General features: G+C 34.0%; 2 protein-coding genes across 2 annotated transcripts in view; one reads left to right on the top strand and one right to left on the bottom strand.

The window, feature by feature from the left end:
- The first annotated feature begins 60 nt into the window (after positions 1-60).
- On the top strand, positions 61-19,866 carry LOC107556280 (E3 ubiquitin-protein ligase HECW2-like). The gene is made up of 22 exons (XM_016239347.1): positions 61-296; positions 1,304-1,405; positions 1,570-1,720; positions 3,370-3,470; positions 3,612-3,736; positions 3,994-4,179; positions 5,562-5,714; positions 7,686-7,785; positions 7,963-8,059; positions 8,139-8,222; positions 9,171-9,280; positions 10,476-10,596; positions 10,677-10,790; positions 11,011-11,163; positions 11,830-11,928; positions 13,132-13,261; positions 13,342-13,488; positions 15,762-15,876; positions 16,103-16,188; positions 16,284-16,396; positions 17,519-17,701; positions 17,783-19,866. The coding sequence occupies exons 1-21, from the start codon at positions 137-139 to the stop codon at positions 17,628-17,630; spliced, it is 2,559 nt and encodes an 852-aa protein (XP_016094833.1). The 5' UTR covers positions 61-136; the 3' UTR covers positions 17,631-17,701; positions 17,783-19,866.
- The window catches only part of LOC107556267 (Krueppel-like factor 7), a 36,466-nt gene continuing 30,482 nt past the window's right edge, over positions 17,667-23,650 (bottom strand). Inside the window, exon 4 of the mRNA XM_016239336.1 lies at positions 17,667-17,709. Within this exon, the coding sequence (XP_016094822.1) occupies positions 17,667-17,709 (43 nt within the window). The remainder of the gene's footprint in view (positions 17,710-23,650) is intronic.

Genomic DNA, 23,650 nt, shown 5'->3' with positions numbered 1-23,650 from the left:
CAAGGCGGTCACTGGGGATGAAGGATCATCAGAGGCCGCTACAGTCACAGAGTCCTCAGTATCTGCCAGTAATGCAGCTAGTGAAGGGGGCGGAGCCACAGCAGCTAAGCAGCCAGAGCAGGGGAACACCAGCGAGATGGCCAATGAGGAGGAGGAAGATGCCGGAATCTGGCAGAGGAGGCGGAGTCTGCAAGCATCAGGGAACGCATCACAGGCTGAAGGGGTGGAATTAACCAATGAAGTGAGAAGGGCAGCTGACGCAGCACAGGCTGCCACAGTAACAGATGAAGAGACAGGTAACTTCCTGTGTTATTTATATACTAAATCAGCATTAGGAAGGCATAGGGGAATTTTATGACAGTGGTTATCAATCCTCCATCAGCTTTTACCATCAGTTATAACTTTTCTGCACATTAAATAAAAAAGATAACATTATTATAATAAATAATAATATTATGATATTAATATGATCTAATATTATAATATTAAAGGGATTTAAAATATATATTTCATTAAAATATTTTATTACAAATATTATTTTATTGAAATAAATATTAACTATTAATAACTGTTAAGAACAATTTTAATATATATTTTTTATAAAAAAGCATGAATTTGTTGTTGTTAATGCTGATAATAATAGTAATAAGTACAATAAATACGAATAATAATTATGTTATTATTAAAATAAAATATATCATATTATTAAGAACACGAATAATATTAATATTAAAAATAATATGTATTATATTAAAATATAAAATAGTATGTCTGATTTGTTGTTGTTAATAATAATAATATTAATAACATATATGCAAAATTAATGTCACCATAAATAAAAATAATAATTGTTATTATTAAAATATTTTTGTTATTTAAATATTAGGAAGATTAATAATATCATATTTATAATATAAAAATATAAAATTGTATATATCAACAACAGCACCACTACCACCACCACCACCAACAATAATAAAAATATACGAAACATATACATATTACAATAAAGAAAAATAAGAATGAATTATTCATTATTAAAAAATATAATAATGTGAATAATGATAATTATTATTATAATATTAAAATAGAAAATATTATATTTTTATAGTATATAAAATAACATTATGTAAAATAAATTTTTTTTTTAAGTCAATATATTATTATTAATCAAATATTAATTCTATTCATATAAAATATAATTAACTTATTATCTGGCTTTATATAATTTGTGTATAATATATGTACAGTATGTTTTCATTGATTGTTCACAACACAAATAACCCATCTTGTCCTTCTGAAGGAGCCAGTGCTCAAGTGAACGGCCATCAGCCGATGCAGTCTCTTCCTTCAGTCCGTCACGACATCAGCCGCTATCAGAGAGTAGACGAGCCTCTTCCACCAAGTGAGAGAATATTTTTGTGTTTGTTTGAGATTCACCCAGCCTGTCCTAAAGGGGACATAATCATGGAACATTTGATTTACTTTTTGATCTTTTGAAATGATGCTCATTATATTATTATGTTTGATTATAACATTATAAGTGGACTTTAAATGTGTATGTTGTAGACTGGGAAGCTCGTATAGACAGTCACGGCAGGATTTTCTATGTGGATCATGTGAACAGAACCACCACCTGGCAGCGGCCCACTGCTCCAGCTGCACCTCAGGTCCTACAGAGATCCAACTCCATTCAGCAGATGGAGCAGCTCAACCGAAGGTCAGTATGTTCACACCAGCAGATATCTATCAAGATGGCATGAAGTCAGCCTTGATTTGAGTGACTTCTGATAGGAGGTGAGTTTTGAGAACACAGTGACCTTAAGTTCCAATATCTCTGAAGTCTGAAATGCCATTTGTTAATCCTCGCTTCTATGGAAAAACAGCTCTTTAAAAATGTCACCCAGCAGTCACCACAGCAACCTAATCTGTTCTGCCGTTATCATGCTCTTTCAAAACATCTCTCACGCTCTCTCGTCTGCTTTCTCTCCCTCAACTTGATTTCAATTTATTTTGCTTGATTAGCATGCATTTCACTTGGAAAAGCAATGGTAGCATAGCTGTGTACAGCATCCAAAGTTAACAGTTTGCCAAGCATAAAATGTCAGTGAAAATGAGATTCAAATCAAGCTTTTTTTAAGTCTAGGAACGTATGTGGAATATTCCCTTCTCAGCTAAAAAATTATGCAAAATGCAATGTCATGACTGGCGAGAATTGTTTGTGACATACATTTTTCTGATTCACAGGTTTGACAATTCAATTCAATTCAATTCAATTCAATTCAATTCAATTCAATTCAATTCAATTTAATTTAATTTAATTTAATTTAATTTAATTTAATTTAATTTAATTTACTTTAGCATCATCCATTTGATTTCATTTGCCAGTATTATTTGCTTTAAATTAAATTCAAATAAAATATTTATAATTACTTATGTTTACCTTGAAGAAATAATTGTATTATTGTGTTTTGGTGCTCAAGAAAAAATTCTCATAATCATGTTTGTTTCAATATATATATTTTTTTCATTTAATAAACGTGCTGCCTAATATTTATTAATTTTTTGGGGAAAACCATAATATTTCAACCACATGATTCTTCAATAGAATATAATAATAAAAACAGCATTTATTTTAAATATAAATCTTTTGTAACATAAATGTCTTTACTGTAATTTCTTATAAATGTAAAACATCCTTGTTGAATAAAAGTATTAATATATACATATATTAATATCCATATTTATTATACAGAGTATTTTTTCCTTTAAAAATAATATACATATATGATTACTTAATTTTTAGTATTTTATTTTATACATTTTTTTCATTATTAATTTAAAATGGTAGAGTAGGCTGAAATAGAAATTACTAATTGAGCAATAATAAATACATTACAGAATAATATCATATTTTTTGTGAAAACCGTATTTGTTCAGGATTCCTTGATACAATAGAATTATAATAGAAAATTCAAAAGAACCATTTATTTTAAATAAAAAATCTTTTGTAACTTTACTGTAATTTCTTATAAATTTGATGCATCCTTGTTGAATAAAAGTATTAATACATATATTAATATCCATATTTATTATACAGAGTATTTGTTTACATTTTTTCTGTTAAAAATAAAATTATACATATATGATTAACATGTCTGATTAATATTTTAGTATTTTATAAAATAAAAAAAACATTTTCATTATTAATTTAAAACGGTAAAGTAGGCTGAAATAATAAATACATTACAGAAGCAACAAAATATAATTAAGAATGATAAATTACAGTTATCAATGTAAAAAGATTATCTTGTGAAAAATACGTCCACATACAGTATACCAATAAATGTATCCCTTTGTTTTGTTCAGGTATCAGAGTATTCGGAGGACAATAACCAATGAGAGGACAGACGAACAGGCTGCAGAGATGCCTACAGACGAAAACGACCTGCTGCATCCCTCCATTCCTGGTACTCTCTCACACACCACATACATGCACTGCATTCAGATGAGTCTGCTTAGATAGATACAAGGAAATATGCAATAGAGAAAAACAGATCTTTTGATTTAAGCCAACATGCATATCACACTATGGTTGTCCTCTCTTTCAGAGTACCGTCGGGACGGCGTGGTTGGGCCCGCTAGCTCTCGCTCGCGCTTGTCTCTGCTGCTTCAGTCCCCCAGCGCCAAGTTTCTCACCAGCCCGGATTTCTTCACCGTACTGCATTCCAACCCTGTTAGTCTCCAAACACATTCATTATTCACACTTTTTTACCACAAGCCAATTTTCCATCCCTTGAAGGAATTTTGTGGTTGTGGTGTTTTTTCACAAACCCATCATCTGGTTCCATCATTAATTTTGGCGACCGTTACTTTCGAAAGTATGTTATATTGTTGTTAAAGTCATTTTGTTGCATTTTTAATTTTTAGAAGGCAATTAGCATTACTTAAACACTACGAAACACTCTTGTCTGTTGTTTTTTTCTTTCTCAGAGTGCCTACCGCATGTTTACAAGTAACACGTGTCTAAAACACATGATCAGTAAAGTGCGACGGGACTCGCACCACTTTGAGCGCTACCAGCACAATCGAGACCTGGTTGCCTTCCTCAACATGTTCGCCAACAAACAGCTGGATCTCCCGCGGGGCTGGGAAATGAAACACGACCACACGGGAAAGGTCTGGAAACATCTTCTCTGCGTTCTGTGTTTTCACATTCTGGATATGTATCGCTGTCTCTGTCTCTCTTTTCAGCCATTTTTTCTACCCACTGCTTTTAATTTTACTGTGCATTTCTAAATAAAATCTTATTTATTTTTTGGCCATAAAATATGAATATGAACATGAGATATGGCAAAAAATAAAAAAATTTGGGGGTGGTAAGATTTTTTTCATGCTTTTGAAAAAAGGCTCTTATACTCACCAAGGCTGTATTTATTTTAATTAAAAACACAGTAAAACAGTAATATTGGGAAATATTATTAAGATAAATGTTTTCTACTTAAATATATTTTAAAATGTAATTATTTCTGTGATCACAGCTGTATTTTCAGCATCATTACGCCAGACGTCAGTGTCACATGATCCCTATGAAATTATTCTAATATGCTGATTTAATAATCAATAAACACTTATTATTTTGATAATAATATTTTTGTTTTAAGGATTCTTTGATTAATTAAGAAGTTAAAAAACAGCATATATATATATATATATATTCTATACATGCATCCTTGCTGAATAAAAGTATTAATTTTAGATAGATAGATAGATAGATAGTCAGTCACACTGCTGCTAGGACGACGATGAAGAAGCCAAAAGAAGATGACGATAATCCAAATAGTAAATTCTTTAATGATGAATCCACATGAAGAACAATAGCACACAGGGTACTCAAAGAACTTAGGAGGGAGCTTAAATGGGAAACCAATGAGGGACAGACAGGTGGTGAGTATTAACCAATGATGAACTAATGAGATCAGGAACAGACCCAAATAAGGGCAAACAGGAACTGGGAGGTACCAACAGAAACTACCCAGACTAAAGTCCATAACTGTGACATGTACCTACAATTACAGTTAACATCCATATATAATGTACATAATTATTTTTCTTTTTGTGCTCATATGCCTGTCATTTACTAGCTTTCTTTTCTGTGTTTGACTACTTTTACATTTAGTCCCCTGTATTTAATATATATATATATATATATATATAATTATTATATTATATTTTATATTAATCAGCGTAATTACTAATATGTATTGAAAGTAAATTCATAATATATTCATCAGTGGCTAGTTGTCAATTGCCATGTAAAATCATTTTGATCTGTCGGGAAGTGCTTTACAGTAATACACTTATAATGGAAGCTTAGCAGGAAAGCAGACATACCGCAGATAAATGTTTAAAATATGCTTTAAAAATACAACCGTAACGATTACTGTAAATATTTTATGTGTTAATGTTTTTACTGGTGCATTCATGTAAGTGCTTCAGCATGAATATAAGCGTCACGTTTGTGGTTTTAAATCCCTCAACCTACTGTGTCTTCTTCTCAGCCTTTCTTCGTGGACCATAACTGCAGGGCGACCAGCTTCACAGACCCACGACTGCCCCTGCAGAGCCCTCGACCCAGCAGCCTCCTCGCCCACCGCCAGCACCTCAGCCGCCAACGCAGCCACAGCGCAGGGGAGGTGAGCACACGACGCCTGGTGAGCCTTCCATACACACGCCACTAGAGGTCTCCTCCAATCAGACGCTTGAGATTAGAATCCAAGCTCCTCCCACGTGGTTTGCACCAGTTATCATTGCAGAATGGTTTTGAATAAACCTCTAGCCCTAAGCATTACACTTTGAGGCTCTTTTCATTTAGCCAAACATTCACAACACCCTAGAAACCAATTTAGTTTAGCAAAAATATAGTTTAAATACATTTCCAAATTGTATTGTTTTAGGAAATGAATGCATTAAATCTCAGATAAACTTGTTGATTTAATTCCAAATAAATGTTGTTGAACTTACTATTTAAAAAAACATCCTGAAAAATGCTTTATGGTTTTAACAAAAATATTAAGCAGCACAACTGTTTTCAACATTGATAACAATAAGAATGTTTTTGAGCTGCTAATATAGACTGATTTCTGAAGGATCATGTGACACTGTAGACTGGAGTAATAATGCTTTTAAAATATATTAAAATAGAAAACAGTTATTTTAAATAGTAAGAATATTCCCCAATATTATTTGTTTGTACTGTATTTTTTATCAAATAAATTCAGCCTTGGTGAGCGTAAGAGACTTCTTTCTAAAAATATTCTTAAACCTTACTGACCTCAAACTTTTGAACAGTAGTGCTGATCATAACAAACCTTTATTTAACCAATAATAAAATGCTAAGGATAGCGTGGGACAGTAGCCAGATATACTAATGAATATATTTGTAGTTGTAGCAGTTTCCCATTAATCTTTACATCATAGAATATTCTCAGCAGGTTTCTCATTAGGGAATCTGATTTTCTGTCACATCGTGGCCGTGTGGAGAACAGATCGCCCTCTCAGGCCTCTTTAGATATGCTGATTAATTTCATAACGTCGGCCTCCGCTGCGTCCCAGCATGCACTGTGTCATTTTCACATCAGTCCACCCACAGTCCCCTGTGTGTGTGTGTGTGTGTGTGTGTGTGTGTTTATCAGTGGGCCATATGCGGATGCATGTAAACATATTGGTCTAAATATTATTCCACTAATCTTTAAATCCTCTGTGTCTTAACATAACATAAAAATGCAAATTAGCCCACTTAATTAAAAAAAGTCCCCCTCCTCATATAAACACCTCGGGAATAAAGGCCAAGAAAGTTTTACAATCCACTCAGCTTTAGCAAAAGAGCTGTCAGATCTTTAGTCAGAGGGCCCTTAATGAAGCTTTCATCTTTAAAGTACACTCACTAGGGAGCAAATATCCAGTGAATTATGCAAAAGCAGCTGAAGCCTTGCAATTCAGTATTTACACGAAAACGACAATGTTGCAGCTTAATGAATTAATATATGGATCTGTCTTTGAAGGCTTTACTATTTTGCATGTGTGTATAATAATGTGTGTGTGTGTGTGTATAATTTTATATAAATTTATTGTTGCATATTAATATTATTTTCAATCTTTTGTAATATTAATAAACATATTAAGCATTGTGTTTATGCATGTATATTAAAAAGTACAAAAATAAATATATATAATATTTGTACTTTTTAATATATGTATAAATTAATGTTTAATCTAAAAAAAAGATAAAATAAATATTAATCTGCACATTAATCTTTTAAAACATTATTTTATATAAACACACAAAAAACTGTTTTTTTTTAAAACTAATATGCATTATATGCCTGTATGCATATTTAAATTTTATAACAAATATTTAGTAATTTAAAAAAAAAAAATTGTTCATTATGCATTTTTTTATTTTATTAGATAGATATATGTATATACATGATTTTGTATAAAGATTTTCTATAATGTGTATTGTAAGTTGACTTAATTAATGTACATATAAATATACATATCAAATGGAAAGGCGTTTAATCCTGCGATTCGATACATACTGTTTTTTCTGCAGTAAGCTGGTCTTTTCTTGTGTGACGTGGTGTGGATGTGAAGTACATAATGGTTTTGTTTTTGTGCTACAGGTGGGCGATGACCCTCGGCATGCTGGACCCGCTGTACTGCCACGCCCCTCAAACACCTTCACAGCCAATCGCAACCAGTGTCAAGATTTAGTTCCTGTTGGTGAGTCGTTACAAGCCAAGCTTCATCAGAAAGTTTTTAGACGGAATTTGATGTGTTCACCTTGTTAAATCCTCCATAATGCATCGTTTTATAAAAATGTGGTGCCACAAAGGTGTTATAACTTTTGAAGAGTCTTCGTTTGACATTTCACCAATGGCTCTGTTCCTCTCTTTATAGCCTATAATGAGAAAATCGTGGCATTTTTGCGGCAGCCGAACATATTTGAGATCCTTCAGGAGAGGCAGCCTGAGCTCATTAGGAATCACTCACTCAGGTGAGACTCCGAAATATTACAAAACAAACCTCAGTCCTGAGCTATTGATTATGAAAATGTTGACTTTTCTGATCTACAGGGAGAAGGTCCAGTTTATTCGTAATGAAGGAGCGTCGGGTTTAGCTCGCCTCTCCAGCGACGCAGACTTGGTGATTTTGCTTAGGTACTTTTCCAGTGATTTCTGCTAATTTTACCCTGCAAAACATGGCTGTAAGAAAATATGAAATAATACATTTAGTAAGGTTTAAGCTCAAAATCTAACAGTTCCTAATAGCGAATTCCTACTGATTTGCAAAAAAATGCCTAATATTACCTAATTTGATGATTGTTAATATCAATTATAAAATTTCATCACATATAGTTTTTACATAACATATATATGAGAATTTTTCAAATTATGTATGTTTCAGCTTTAATGCATTTATCAAAATGAAAAAGCAGGCACATGTCAAAAGATTTAATGAGAAAAAGAATTATTCAAAATGTATGATTTAACTTATAATCTGCAAAGGAGTGGAAAAATGTGTTTAAATGCTCCATTTAATGTCTAAGCACTTTACAAAATAAGCAAAAACAAAAAATCAACCTGTTGCTGTTTGGATGCAGTGAAACCCACAGATGTAGCAGAAAACATCTGGGTCATCTTTGCATTTTCTTGTCACTGGTCATAAATCTAACCTTGAAATCAGTATTAGATATAAAGTCGTGTTATATAAAATCATGCATATATGGGAAAATGAGCTGAGAATTGAACAAATAATTGTGATCTTGCTCAGAGGAAGACAGGACTCATGCCTTTGTGGCAGTTTGTCTGGTGATAAAGAGACAATACAAGATGTCTACAGATGGTTATCAAAAGCAAAAATACTACAAAATACACATATTTCATGAGCAAGTGAGGCATGCTCTTGCAAAACAGACACAATATTTGGAATCAGCACCCCAAAATTAGTAACAAACAAGTATTGGATTTAATTTAGCAAATATGATCAAGGTTTAATGAAGCAAATTTGGCTTCTTGGGTAAATGTATTTTAGTAATTTTGTTTTTTTCAGGATACATGTGTTTGCCTCCAAACACTAACAATCTTTGTCTCTTTTTCTTTCTATAGCTTGTTTGAAGAGGAAGTGATGTCGTATGTGCCACCTCATGCCTTACTGCACCCCAGCTACTGTCAGTCACCTCGAGGGTCTCCGGTCCCCTCCCCTCAGAACTCTCCTGGTCAGTTCCTCTCAGTCGCATCGAAAAACTTTCAAGAAACATTTATGAATAGTGTTTGAAAAGATGATTATAATTGCAAACACAAGAGACTGTGTTTCTGGTTCCACCATCCCTCCACAGCATTGCTTTAGTTTGCTTGTAGAGCTTGACATGCAGTCGACCAGATTTCCTGGGTATTTTTGCAGTTAGCTGCCAAAGCATCAAATCCGCTGTTTGGGATTTGATGTGTAGTTGGAGTCCAGGGTTTCTGGTTAATCCCTGCAGTATAACGGTTTTTAACCGTTATACTGACACTCTGATTTTCACAAGTCTGTTTGGAGTGTGGCGGACATCACGGTGCCAGAGGGGAATCATGGTCTAACTCAACATGATCTGACTTTAGTCACCGCTGACACTGAGGGATTACACTGTTCACTGGTTAGAGGGGGTTCTGTCTTTTTTTTAAAAAAATTTTTTGTTGTTTGAATAGAAACCGTTCTGATAAACTTTAACTGGACTTATACTGAAAAATAAAAGAGTTTCGGACCATATCCAATTTAATAACAACAATAATAATAATATTTATATTTATTTATTTATTTATTTTATTTATCCCTCATATTTTTATAGTTCAAAGGTTGTTCTTTTATATCGCAAGAAAACAAATACATTTTTAACCCTGTATAATAATAATAATAATAATTATTATTATTATTATTATTATTTTTTTTTTTTTTAGTAGTAGTAGTAGTAGTAGTGGTAGTATTTATTTATTTTATTTATCCCTCATATTTTTATAGTTCAAAGGTTGTTCTTTTATATCTCAAGAAAACAAATAAATTTTTAACCCTGTATAATAATTATTATTATTATTATTTTTAGTAGTAGTAGTAATATTTATTTATTTATTTTCCCAGTGGATGTTTTCATTGCTCAGAGGTCGCTCTTGTAGTATAGTGTCACAATATTTGATGGTGATCTCAGTATTTAATTAATTTTATGTTTAAATCAAATAGTCTGGCTCTAGGAGAAACATCTGATATATAAAAGACATCTCATTTGTCATCAGATTTGACAAATAAAACCTGATTTTTTTCTGCATAATCTATACATTTTCTGCATAATATACATGTATTTATGTTTGATAACAAGATGCTGATTTTGAGTCACTTTTTTTAGCCGTACTGTATTATAACCATGATCTGTTCCCTCTCAGGTACACAGCGAGCCAACGCACGGGCCCCTGCACCATACAAACGGGACTTTGAAGCCAAACTTCGGAATTTCTATCGCAAACTGGAGACTAAAGGCTACGGACAGGGTCCAGGCAAAGTCAAGTAAGCATCATGTGTACCGTACCCTGAGGTCTTCATTTGTAACACATTTTCACACTCATGCTGACTTGTGCTTGTTTTAGGTTGATAATCCGCAGGGATCATCTACTGGAGGACGCCTTCAATCAGATCATGTGCTACTCTCGCAAAGATCTACAGAGGAGTAAACTCTACGTCAGCTTTGTTGGAGAAGAGGGGTCAGTGTTTCCACAATTTTAAAACATAACCAGACTTGTATAACAACCATTATAAAAATATACTTAATTAAAAATAAATGGTCAAGCCTATTATTGTGTAATAATAATAACAATGATTATTATTATTACCATTTTAATGATGATTATTTATTATAATTGTTCCTTTTTTTGTATTAATTAACTTTTTTTTTTTTTTTCGTTTTATTTTGCTCCCGTTCAGACTGGACTACAGTGGCCCGTCCCGAGAGTTTTTCTTTCTGGTGTCACGGGAGCTTTTTAACCCATACTACGGCCTGTTTGAGTATTCAGCCAATGACACCTACACTGTCCAGATCAGCCCCATGTCTGCCTTCGTCGACAACCACCATGAGTGGTGAGTGCACATTTTCTTTTGTTTTGAAGCTTGATTTGATTTGATCGATGCACATCCAACATTAAAAGAACGATTTAGATGGTCCTTTGATCAATCTGTGCCTATAAGATGACGAGACGTGAGACGTGTGGATCCATCTGCAGGCTTTATTAAAGAGACGTGGTAAACAGGCAGGGTCAAACAATGGCAAACAGGTATATGGCGGGCAAAACACAAGAATAGTCCCAGGGCTAGCGTAGGTCACCGATCGGCAGACAGAATCACAGAGACGAGACGAGAGGGAAAAATCCAGGAAAACAGGCAAAGATCAGAAACCGCGAAAACAGGCAAGGCAAAAACAAGGAAAACACAGAGACTCGGAATGGGGTACGGGCTAAACAATACTCAGCAGAGAATGGCAGTTTGAGTGGGTGTTATATAGTGAGTGAGGTGATAAGAAACAGCTGTGTGCAATGAGTGCAATCAGTGCAGTGTGCAAACCGTTCAATGAATGATGGGATATGTAGTCCGGGGTGCTATGCAACAGTTTGTGTTGTGCGAGAGTCAATGTAATGGAAAGGGTGACCTCTGGTGGTGAATAAACGGAAGTCCATGGACCGAATTCGTGACAACTAGACTGAACTAGCAGAAATGTACCTCAATGTTTTAAACATGTTCTGTCGTCAGGTTTCGGTTTAGTGGTCGTATTCTGGGTCTCGCTCTTATCCATCAGTACCTGCTGGATGCCTTCTTCACACGACCCTTCTACAAAGGCCTACTGCGAATGTGAGTTAAACATTTCTGACACTTTATTTTTTAATAAATAGACAGTTATTCAAATTCTAAAAGTTGTTTTTTATTCTAGCGGGGAAAAAAAATTATATTAAGTTATATATAAGTAATGCAGGGACATTATTTGAATGTTATTTAAATGTGATCTTGTTAGTATTTGTAGATAAAAAACAAAATACACAAAACTAAATATATTAATAGCACTGATCTTTTAAAAAAAAAAAATTATAACCCAGTAGACATTGTCATTATGACGTGACTATGACAATAACCTTTAGTGTCAAGCGTTCTGCTTAAGTGTCAAGATTTTATTGCCGTATAACTACTTTTAATTTTTTTATAGCAATATAATACAAAATGTAATAATTTAACGTAATAATAATAATAAATTAACATTTTAGTCATTCTTTTTTAATTAACATTAATGCTAATATGGTACATAATAATAAATGTTATTATAGTAATACTATAATATGTTGAATGGTGGTGTATTTGAAAAAATATCTATAATTTAAAATTATAAAGTTGACGGGCATGGAGTAAAATTATTCTAAAATATAAAATCCATATATGTGCTCATGTTAGTTAATATAATTTAATAATATTAAATGTAAAAATGTATAACAATATTAATGTAAAAATAATACAAGTAGAGTTATGGCTACATAAAATCTTAAAATTAAAATATGTGTATAAATACTTAATAACATTTATTGAGGCTAAATGTTATAGTAATTACCACGTCATTATCGTAATATGTTTATGGTTTTTGAAGGCTTAATTACATAATTATGATCTTTGAAGGGTCAGTTTTTAAATGTTATTGTTATCAGATTATGTTACCGTTTAATACCTGCTTCAATCAAGAAAAGCAAGGGACAGGAACAAATATAAAGAACAAAATATGAAAAATAAATAATTTCAACCATTCAACCATTATTTACTCGCCCTAATGTTTGTTTGTTTTTTTTCCAGTGGGAGATTTTTCTCTCATAATCCTAAAATTTCATCAGTGCTAATGTTTCTAGTTTTTATTACCTTTAATAAGCATCTCTATTTTAATATCACAAATATTTCAACAAAAACTATTTAACCAATGCTAACATAAATTTGACATTTCTTTAAGAAATCCTGGAACTAGACTACACAAGAGCCATTATTTCAAGTTCATATGTATTTGTTGATACGTGTGTGTAGTCCGTGTGATCTGAGCGATCTGGAGTATCTTGATGAGGAGTTTCATCAGAGTCTTCAGTGGATGAAGGACAATGACATAGAGGACATGCTGGACCTGACCTTCACCGTCAACGAGGAGGTTTTCGGACAGGTCAGTGTGTGACTGTTTGTGTAAGCGTGCACAACCTCGCGCCATCGTCTCAGAGAAGCGTGTTTGTGTGTGTGTGTTAGATCACAGAGCGCGAGCTGAAGCCTGGCGGTGCAAATATCCCCGTGTCAGAGAAGAATAAGAAGGAGTACATCGAGCGCATGGTGAAGTGGCGTATAGAGCGCGGTGTCGTCCAACAGACGGAGAGCCTGGTGCGAGGCTTTTATGAGGTACTGAAATCCAATCAGCACTCCAGTAGCTTTCAGTCACATAAAAACATGCCACTTCTGCCATGTAGAGTTGCCCCGAGATATTCCAGAATGCTTTTTTATTGAATTTCTGTTTGATAGATTTGGGTCGTTGTGCAATTTCAAGTGCTTTTGCTTGCTTTAATAGAGCAAGAAGTCTTGCATGTCATTTAAAGGTTTGGGGTCAGGAAGATTTTTTTATTCCTTTATTCAGCAAGAATGCATTAAATTGATCAAAAGTGACAATAAAGACATTTGTAATGATGCAAAAGATTTTTGTTTCACATAAATGCTGTTCATTTGAACGTTCTACTCATCAAAGAATGAAAAATGCATTGCTGTTTCTACAACAATAAAACATTTTTTTTATATACATCGATGATAATAAATGTTTCTTGAGCAGCATATCAGCATATTAGAATGATTTCTGAAGGATCATGTGACACTGAAGACTGGAGCAATGATGCTGAAAATTCAGCTTTGCATCACAGGAATAAATTAGATTTTGAATACATTCAAATAGAAATCAGATATTTTAAACTGTAATATAATTTTGCAATATTAATGTTTTTACTCTATTTTTTATCAAATAAATGCAGCTTTGTTAAGTGTAAAAAATGTCCTTCAAAAACATAAAAAAAAAAAATCTTACCGACCTCAAACTTTGAAAACAGCAGTTATTGGGGAAAAAACATAAAATTCACATATGTGCTCATGTCACTCTTTCTTTAACTTACCTGGCAATATATTAAGAGTTAATTGCATTATATATTATTAGTTAATATCTTAAGTATTGTTACAACTACATACAATCTTGAAAGCATCTACAAAATATTTCTTGATGCTGAAGGTTATAGTCATAAGCACATAATATCCACATACTTGAATTCAATATTAAAAACCCAAAGGGTCAATTTTTAAATGTCAGTGTTGTTAATCAAATTATGTTAGCTTTTCATTCAAATTTCTTTCAGTAAGCCTGGTCATTATATGATTATAATGCCTACTTCCATCATGAAAACCAACAAAAGGAACAGGATCACAATATAAAAATCCAATCATTATTTTTTTCACTCTCATGTACTGTTGTTTTTATTTGTGGAACATGCAGTAATTTTTCTTATAAATGTTTCCTTTCTACTGTTTTTTATTATCTTTAATTAGCATCACTGACAAAAGATCATGTCTGCCAATGAGGAATGAAATGTATTTTTAAAAATCCTAAATTATTTAGTGTAACCTTGAATGAATCGAGAAAAGAAGATGAATTAATTAATACAGCACGGTAGCATAAGCGGAGGGTGGACCAACTCCAGGGTAAGGCTAAAAGCAGCCAAATCTATTAACTACAAACATCATAAAATTTGAGGCATGTGAAATGTTTTTGTTATATAGTGAGATATGGCACTGTACATGCTACTTGTTGACAAAGCATTATAAAAAAAATAATAAAAAAAACCCATCATAAACCCGTCTTTTTAGGCAAGAACCAGACATGGGTGTCATGTAGCCTAATAAAATATGTTTAATGGGGCTTAATTTGTATTTAACGTGGTTACAATTTAATAAAAACATTAGAAATTGATAATTATAAAACGTTTCCTTTCCAAGGTTATTCAAACATCGAATACATTATTATACAGAAAGTGACATTATCACTAACTTTGATCTATCGTGAGTTTAAGCGCTCTCTCAAAAAAAAAACTATCGTTATAATCATGTAAGCTGTCTACTCTGTGAAATTAATCTCTTACTTACATTGTACATACATCTGCGCGTCCGGAATTCAGTCAGCAAACGCGAGCGCACTCAAAACTGATGAGTAGGGATGGGCGTATCGATCCAAAGTATCGATATATAATAATGCGCAACACTGTAAAAACGCTTCAAATGAAATATGGTGCAACATGAGCAGATCTTAATTTAATGCCGCAATCAACACAATTTTCATTTTGTTAGCAACAGTCGTAATAGATTTAATTTGTTTGTGCAGGGGCATTTTTGTCCAATTTAGTGGCATTTTTGCCCAAACTCGCTGTGGCCAGGGGAAGGCACACGGTAACGTTAGGTTTAATGTATGATTGACGAGTTTCATTTCTGTAATATCTTCAGGTGCATCATTTACTATAGTCTTACCCAACAGGAATACAGGTTTCCAGTAGTAATATCGAAGAAAAGGCAGAATTTCCCATGATATTTCATAGCGCTGGCACTGAGCTGGAAGCAGATGTTTTATGGTTGTGAACTGACCGCAGGTTGTAGATGCGCGGCTGGTGTCGGTGTTTGATGCGCGGGAGCTGGAGCTGGTGATCGCTGGGACGGCGGAGATCGATCTGGGAGACTGGAGGAACAACACCGAGTACAGAGGAGGTAACCACAGACTGACAGATTCGTAATAACTGATCACCAGATTTATATTACCACCATCATGGTAGTGTCCAAAACGGTGGTAAAAAACATGGAATCAAGATATGAAGTATCTGATTTATGACTGAAATATTATCCGCCAGATAGACTGAGGGCTTTTACAGCGTCTCCTAGCCCTACAGATCACATCTCGAGTTTATTGGGACAAGTTTATTGGTTTTCCCTCCAGGTTACCATGACAACCACATCGTGATTCGCTGGTTCTGGGCGGCAGTGGAGAGATTCAACAACGAGCAGAGACTCAGACTGCTGCAAGTGAGTGATGAAGGAGAAACAACACAAACTCTTTTTATAAAACAGAGTACAGTCTGTGTACTTGACCTGGGGCTGAAATGGCTCTGTTGTCTCAGTTTGTGACAGGGACGTCCAGTATCCCGTACGAGGGCTTCGCCTCTCTCAGGGGCAGCAACGGGCCGCGCCGCTTCTGTGTGGAGAAATGGGGGAAAATCACGTCTCTGCCCAGGTAATCTGAACTCAACTCAAGATCCTGTTTATAAAAGTTTCAAATGTCACATTTTTAAATGCCACATTTCATGAAATCATAACTACTCCATGTCTGTCAGAATTCATTTATATTTAACCACTACATTTATTTTAATCATCATTGTAATGCATTTCTTTGTTTGATGCCCACCACTATTAAAATTAAACTAGGATTTTACTCAAATATATTTAGAAGGGTGTCTATATAAATATATAGAGTAATATACATATAAATAAATACAGTACATTTTTGTATGTTTTTGAAAAAAGTTCTGCTCACCAAGGCTGCATTTATTTGATCTAAAATACAGTAATGTGAAATTGTATTACAATTTTAAATAACTATTTTCTATTTTGATATATTTTAAAATGTAATTTATTTATTTGATGCAAAGCTGAATTTTCAGCATTAGTTACTCCAGTCTTCAGTGTCACATGATCCTTCAGAAGTTATTCTGATAATGCTGATTTAATTATCAAGAATTATTATTATTATTATTATTATTATCAATGTTGAAAACAGTTGAAGTGCTTAATATTTTTGTGGATACTGTGATCAATTTTTTTCAGTAATATTTGATGAATAGAAAGCTGAAAAGAACAGCATTTACTTAAAATAAAAATGTATTACTTTTGTAATATTATAAATGTCTTTACTGTCACTTCTGAACATTTTAATGCATCGTTGCTTAATAAAAGTATTAATTGATTTCTTTAAAAATACAAATAAAATAATAAAAAAAAAAATACTTTATATGCATCTATTTATAATGTTTTTATGTTTATGTCTATTATATATTTATATTATGTATTTCTAAATTGGTTTCATACTTTGTTGGCACTGAATCTAGGAACAAAAACAGATAGATTACATAAAAAACTAAATAAAATCATTGTTCGAATTTTACAAACAATCTACCCAAATGAAGTTCAATAATGGCACATTTGTCCCAAATAAACAATTTTCCCCCCCACAGATGTCATTGCTTATGTGATCCACAAGATGGCACAATCCTGCAGTTCATAATACAGTCGCTCAAAAATTGTTTGGAAATTTATATGATCAGAAAATGAAGTTTCCTGTCTTTATTTGTCGTTGTAGAGCTCACACATGTTTCAATCGTCTGGACCTCCCCCCGTACCCCTCGTTCTCCATGCTGTACGAGAAGATGCTGACGGCAGTGGAGGAAACCAGCACTTTCGGTTTGGAGTGAATGTTGATTTTTGCACTTTGAGCTGATCAAATATCCTTAATTTCCACGACCCGTCAGGAAGAGCAAAGGAGGTAACCATCTAAAACAGACACCAGAAGCACTTAGACATATATTTTGTACACCGTATCACTTAAAAATACTTTCTTGGAAAGAAACACAGAAAACGATCAGTGAGCTGGACTGGACTGAGAGAAGCGAGGATGTTGTCTGAATGTTTCTCAGACGCAAACATTGATGGGCTCTGGATGAATCGAGGAGGATGTGACCAGCCAAATGCAAAGCTGAGTGACTAACTGATTCAAATGAGGAACAAAACAAACCCAAAGGACTTTGATATTCTCACTCTCTTTTTATCTGTAAAAAAAAGACTTTTCTACGGAGCATCAAAATGCAGCGTGAATGAACAAATACTGTGTTGTGAAAGCTTTTTCAGATCGCCTCAAACACTATCACACACGACAGCGCTGCCCTCTATACTGAATTGAAATGTATATGTTCTCTCTTCTTTTTGTCATATTTATACATTAGTCTTTCTCATATGTTTGTTTTGACACCGTATGCTGTCCAAGTAGCTGTCATGTTAGATATGTGACACTTTTGAATGAATTGGGTTGTTTATATACTCTCACACGCAACGTTTTCAAAGGGCATGTTACAACATCATGAATGTGACCACTATGTGCAAATGATAAAAAAAAAAATCAACAATAGATGATTTTTTGACTTTATAGTCCAACCTTGGCCTTTCTGTTGTCCTCAGATAACACGGTTTTATTTCCGGTGACATTTGAACAAATAGAGCGGTCACATACCCACTGAAAGAAGCTACAGAAACACTCAAAGTCAGACACTATTTGTGTTACTAATACTCTTCATTGTGATATAATAACGTTTTCTGATTTAAATGGAGTAAAATAGCTTGCGTTGCCATTTCATGTTGACATGTTGATTATTATTTCCATATCCTTATATAGCTTTAGTGTGACATTAATGTTGCAGACGCAGCTTTCTTGAATCTCCTTTTCATTTTTCACTCTCTTCTGTTGAGTCACAGTGCTTTCTTGTATGATTTGAAACTGGAATATCAAGCCCGCAAAACCATATCAATACATTCCAGACTTTTCCATTTGCGGTAAGTCAACCCAGCCTTTTACGAAACACTGCCGTGGCTGCGGGACGCTGGATTGTACTCTGGTTCTGAATGTTTTGTAATCTGAATTTTGTGTAAGGAGTTAATATCGCTTCCAGTGAAAACTGGTGTAGTTGAAACTGCCATGGGGCTTTATGAGCTCCATCAACTTTTGGAATGGCAATGAAGACAAACACGAGCATATCATCTTTGTCAGTTTGATTATGGCCGGTTAGATCACTAATACAAACCAGATAGATCTGCGTTTTTGTATTAAGGTTTTACAGTGGCGTGCTGATATTTGTGCTGAATGTACCAAAGGTTTAGGGCTGCCGTAGACTGTCCCGTCCACGTTTTGTTTGATTAAAAAAAGGAAAACATTTATTAAAAAACAATGATGATAATAAAAGCCTTTTTTGGATGCCCCAATTGTTCCTCTTAATTGGACTTTTTAGAGTAGCGTTTTCACGATGATGTTTTACACACAATATAAAAAGGTCTATACAATGAGGAAACAATTACGCTTTCTGTTGTTTGAAGATGCAAATTGTTTAATATGTATGTATGGTTTATCTGGAGATTTAATGGAGTAGTTCAGTTTCTGTTATTTATTCACCCTCGTGCCGTTCTAAATGCATTTCTTTTCTTTTTCTTTTGTGGAATAGAAAAGGTATTTCACAGATTGTCCAGACGGATACTGTGAAAGTGAATAGAGACTGGGAGTGTATAAAAGTCCAGTGTTTCTTGGAAGAAAGAAAATCTTGTGGATGAGGGTGAGTAAATGATGTCCGAATTTCCATTTTTTTGTGAACTGTTCCTTTAAATGTTCCCTGCCTTTCTAAAGACTGAGATCACACATACGTTCTGGCTTTCTGCTGATGTTCGTTACTAAAGCTTTCTGTACTACTTCGAGTTTGCACCGTTCACGTGCTCTGAAAACATGTGACTGTTGATTGGATAACAGCTTTCAGAGCTCCACGTTTGGGTTTTTCTCTTTTTTGTTTCAGCACAGATGATTGTATAAAGCTGTTTATCTCACGGAAAATGCTTCGGAGTCTTGATTCCATGTTCAGATGGGTTATTACTGTTTTTGGTCTTGTTTTGATGAAATGATTGCTTATTCAGATTAGTCAAATTTTAGTTGAACTAAGATCAAAATTCCATGTCTTTTATTTTTATTTCAATGTAGTTTATTTGATAGATTTTTTTAATTGTTATTGACAAATTGGGTCTGAACCCATTTATAGTAAATGCAAAGGTTTGCCATATATATTTTTTAATTAAACAAATGTGATCAATTCTGACCATTTAATGCACCTGTTTGCTTTCCAAAAGCCCCAAGACCCAATAAAATGCTAAAATAATAATAATGTTCAAACTAACAGACAATTGTGGGAGGGGGGAGAGAAAATAAAACGTAACATTTTACAGTGATTTACTGTAGCTTAATTAATCACTGATTCAAAATGAGGCTCTTTTTGTGTTACAGTTGTTACCAATGACATATTAATGTTTTCTGTAAACATGAGTCTATAAATCAACAATAGACATTTAAATATTAAATGCACAGAACATGGTACTTGCGTCTGCATTATGATTTATGATAAATTATTGTAACTTGTTTCCTTTTTATAGAGCTTTTGCCATCATCCTGAACAAGGAACTGGAATTCTATAATATTTACAGTAACCATGCTAAAATATTCATATGAAATCAGAGCAATGCATCATGAATCGTATCGTTGCGGTATTTTAAAGGAACTAAAAATTCTCTCAACATGTTGCATGCATGTCTATTTGTGAACAGCAGATGGCAGACCACCCATACGGTTTCCCTTGAGGGTCTCCAAGCCAAAACAGCATCAGAGACTTTCAAATGTCCATCTAATCTGAAATGTTTATTAACCTCTGAATCTCGCTGAGAGAGACCTCAAAGCCACTTTATTATACACTGCACAATAATGTCAGATTTCAGTCAGTCTGACAATATGGCAGTCAGCAAGATGAATGAAAATAGATGCTAATTAGCACCTTCCGCTGTAAAGTGCACACATCCAGCACATTGGAGAGAAGCACCACATCTTTGCCGCATGAAAGAGCGTGCTGATGCAGGTGCTAGAAGCGCTCTTGCCGCACAATCACACGGGCCTTGATTGGCGGTTGTGTGAAAGCCGGGCCCCACAGCCTCTGTTCAACGAGGCAGTATTTTCAGGGTCCCTTAGAAACCTATTTCAGCTGTTTTATCTGTTCAGTAGTGCTTTGCTGACACTACCATAAACCCTTGTGCTTTTAGTGTGACATGGACCATGCTCTATTTGTGTGTGTGTGTGTGTGTGTGTGTGTGAAGTGAGTGGGGGTGACCCTGAGCTGTAACAGCTGGTGTGTAGGATCCCAAGGGATGTGAGAAACTCATCTGATATATAATAATAAATCAGGAAGGTTACTCTTTTTTTGCACAAAATACTATGGAAAATGCACTCACTGGTATTGATGGATCAGATTTGTGTGCACAGATTCACAATTCATTCTGGCTATTTTGACTTGTCATTCCGTGCACTCCAATATCTCACAAATGTGCACGTACAGATGCACACGCACAGACACACAGACATATTGAGTTATTGACCTTGAGGGAGTAAAAAAGCTCAGATGCCTCTAAAAGATTCCCTGTGAAGGATTTCACTCAACAGAATGATGCATCTTCCCTCGGGTGAAGGAAATGACAAGCCTAAATAATCAACAAAATCATTATTCAATATTTAGGGTTAGAGTTTAAATTGAAAAAATCGGTTCTTAAAAAAACTCGAATTATTCAGCTACAGATCAAAATGTTGTCTGGGATGTGTTTTTTTGTAAATGTCTAGGTTGGTTAAAGTCAAACTAAATCTTGTCGTACAATGAATTAACAACAAAAGACCAGAAGTTATCATGGTATTACCATGTTGGTTTTTCGCCAGTCTGATATACCATATGACAAGCCTAAATAATCAACAAAATCATTATTCAATATTTAGGGTTAGAGTTTAAATTGAAAAAATCGGTTCTTAAAAAAACTCGAATTATTCAGCTACAGATCAAAATGTTGTCTGGGATGTTTTTTTGTAAATGTCTAGGTTGGTTAAAGTCAAACTAAATCTTGTCGTACAATGAATTAACAACAAAAGACCAGAAGTTATCATGGTATTACCATGTTGGTTTTTCGCCAGTCTGATATACCACGGTATATGAATATGATAACATTAATATATGAATAATTTATATCGAAATAATATTAATAAAGTAATACAATATTAATATGATATATATTAATAATATGATGGCACCAAAGTATTGCTGTTTTGTTTTGTTTTTTGATGTCTTGCAAAGCAGTAGGCTACTGCGGCAATATCAATACTGTAATCCTAATAGAATCCTGTAATATTATGGTACTGGAAATTCATTGGTATTTACTCCAAAAAAAACTAAAAAGTTACACCGTGTTCTTGTACAAAGTAAACAGGCCTACCATGGTAAAGGTAAAGGCTATATGTTAATCAAATATTATTTACTACAAAATATAAAGAAGTACCATGTTGATCACCGATACTGCTAGTTTATGGCAGCTGTGGCACAAACCTTATGTTGGGTGGTGGTGTAATATATTTGTTAAGCACTATGTGTGTGTGTGTGTATATATATAGCCCCAAAACATTACTGCTCTAGAGGAGATCTGCATGGAGGAATGGGCCAAAATACCAGCAACAGTGTGTGAAAACCTTGTGAAGACTTACAGAAAACGTTTGACCTCTGTCATTGCCAACAAAGGGTATATAACAAAGTATTGAGATGCAATTTTGTTATTGACCAAATACTTATTTTCCACCATAATTTGCAAATAAATTCTTTAAAAATCCTACAATGTGATTTTCTGGATTTTTTTCCTCATTTTGTCTCTCATAGTTGAGGTATACCTATGATGAAAAGTACAGGCCTCTCTCATCTTTTTAAGTGGGAGAACTTGCACAATTGGTGGCTGACTAAATACTTTTTTTCCCCACTGTATATCATTTTATAAACATAATTTCAGTACCATGGTATTTGTAAAAGTAAATGTAATTCATTCATTATACCATTGGACCACCACAGTATGTTTTTGTAAGAGAGTAGGCCTATTGTGGACACCAAGTAGAATATGATCTTGCATCAACAATTTGTTGGTCCAAGAATAACATTTTCATTAACTAGACAGATTTTAGGGTTAAGGTTATAGTTATGGTTCAGGCTACATTTGTCTTTGTAGCTCCAGAACCAAGAAAAGACCCTGAAAAGTTCTGCTTGCCAAAATCACTTTTCATAATGGTGACAATAAATGCCTTGAATCTTGAACATTCCTTGTCATTCCTTCCAAATGGATGTTGTATGCTTACATATCTATTCAATCACAAGATTTATCTTGACATGGATAAATGTTTCTCTGAAAAATACCCACTAAACGTGAACCATGGAAACAGACAGACATCAATTTCTCCGCGTGACAATTTGCAGCCACAGCTCACCAGACACCTTATCATCTCACATTTACAAAACACATCTGTCGTGAAGTTGACGTATAGCTCTGATGCGATCGCTTGCATTGTGGAAGACAGGAGTATGCATGATAAAATAACGAAGCAGGAATGGTGTGGACCTCCACGCCACGGGTCTATTTTTACAGGCATGGCAGGAGGAAGCGGAATGGAAAGGCTATCTTGCATTATGCATGGCCTGAGAGAAAGAGAGGAGCAGAGGATAGAATAAACAGCACTTCATCTAGTGGGACAACACAACAGACAAAAGAATGCTTTTATATTTAGTGTATGTATGTTTTATGATCTGTACTGTGGTATAATGGAAACAATTGTTTTTTTACTAAA

The sequence above is a fragment of the Sinocyclocheilus grahami genome, unplaced genomic scaffold (genome assembly GCF_001515645.1).
Source record: "Sinocyclocheilus grahami isolate Dianchi unplaced genomic scaffold, SAMN03320097.WGS_v1.1 scaffold563.1, whole genome shotgun sequence".
Classification (NCBI taxonomy): domain Eukaryota; kingdom Metazoa; phylum Chordata; class Actinopteri; order Cypriniformes; family Cyprinidae; genus Sinocyclocheilus; species Sinocyclocheilus grahami.
This window is presented reverse-complemented; position numbering and strand designations above follow the sequence as displayed.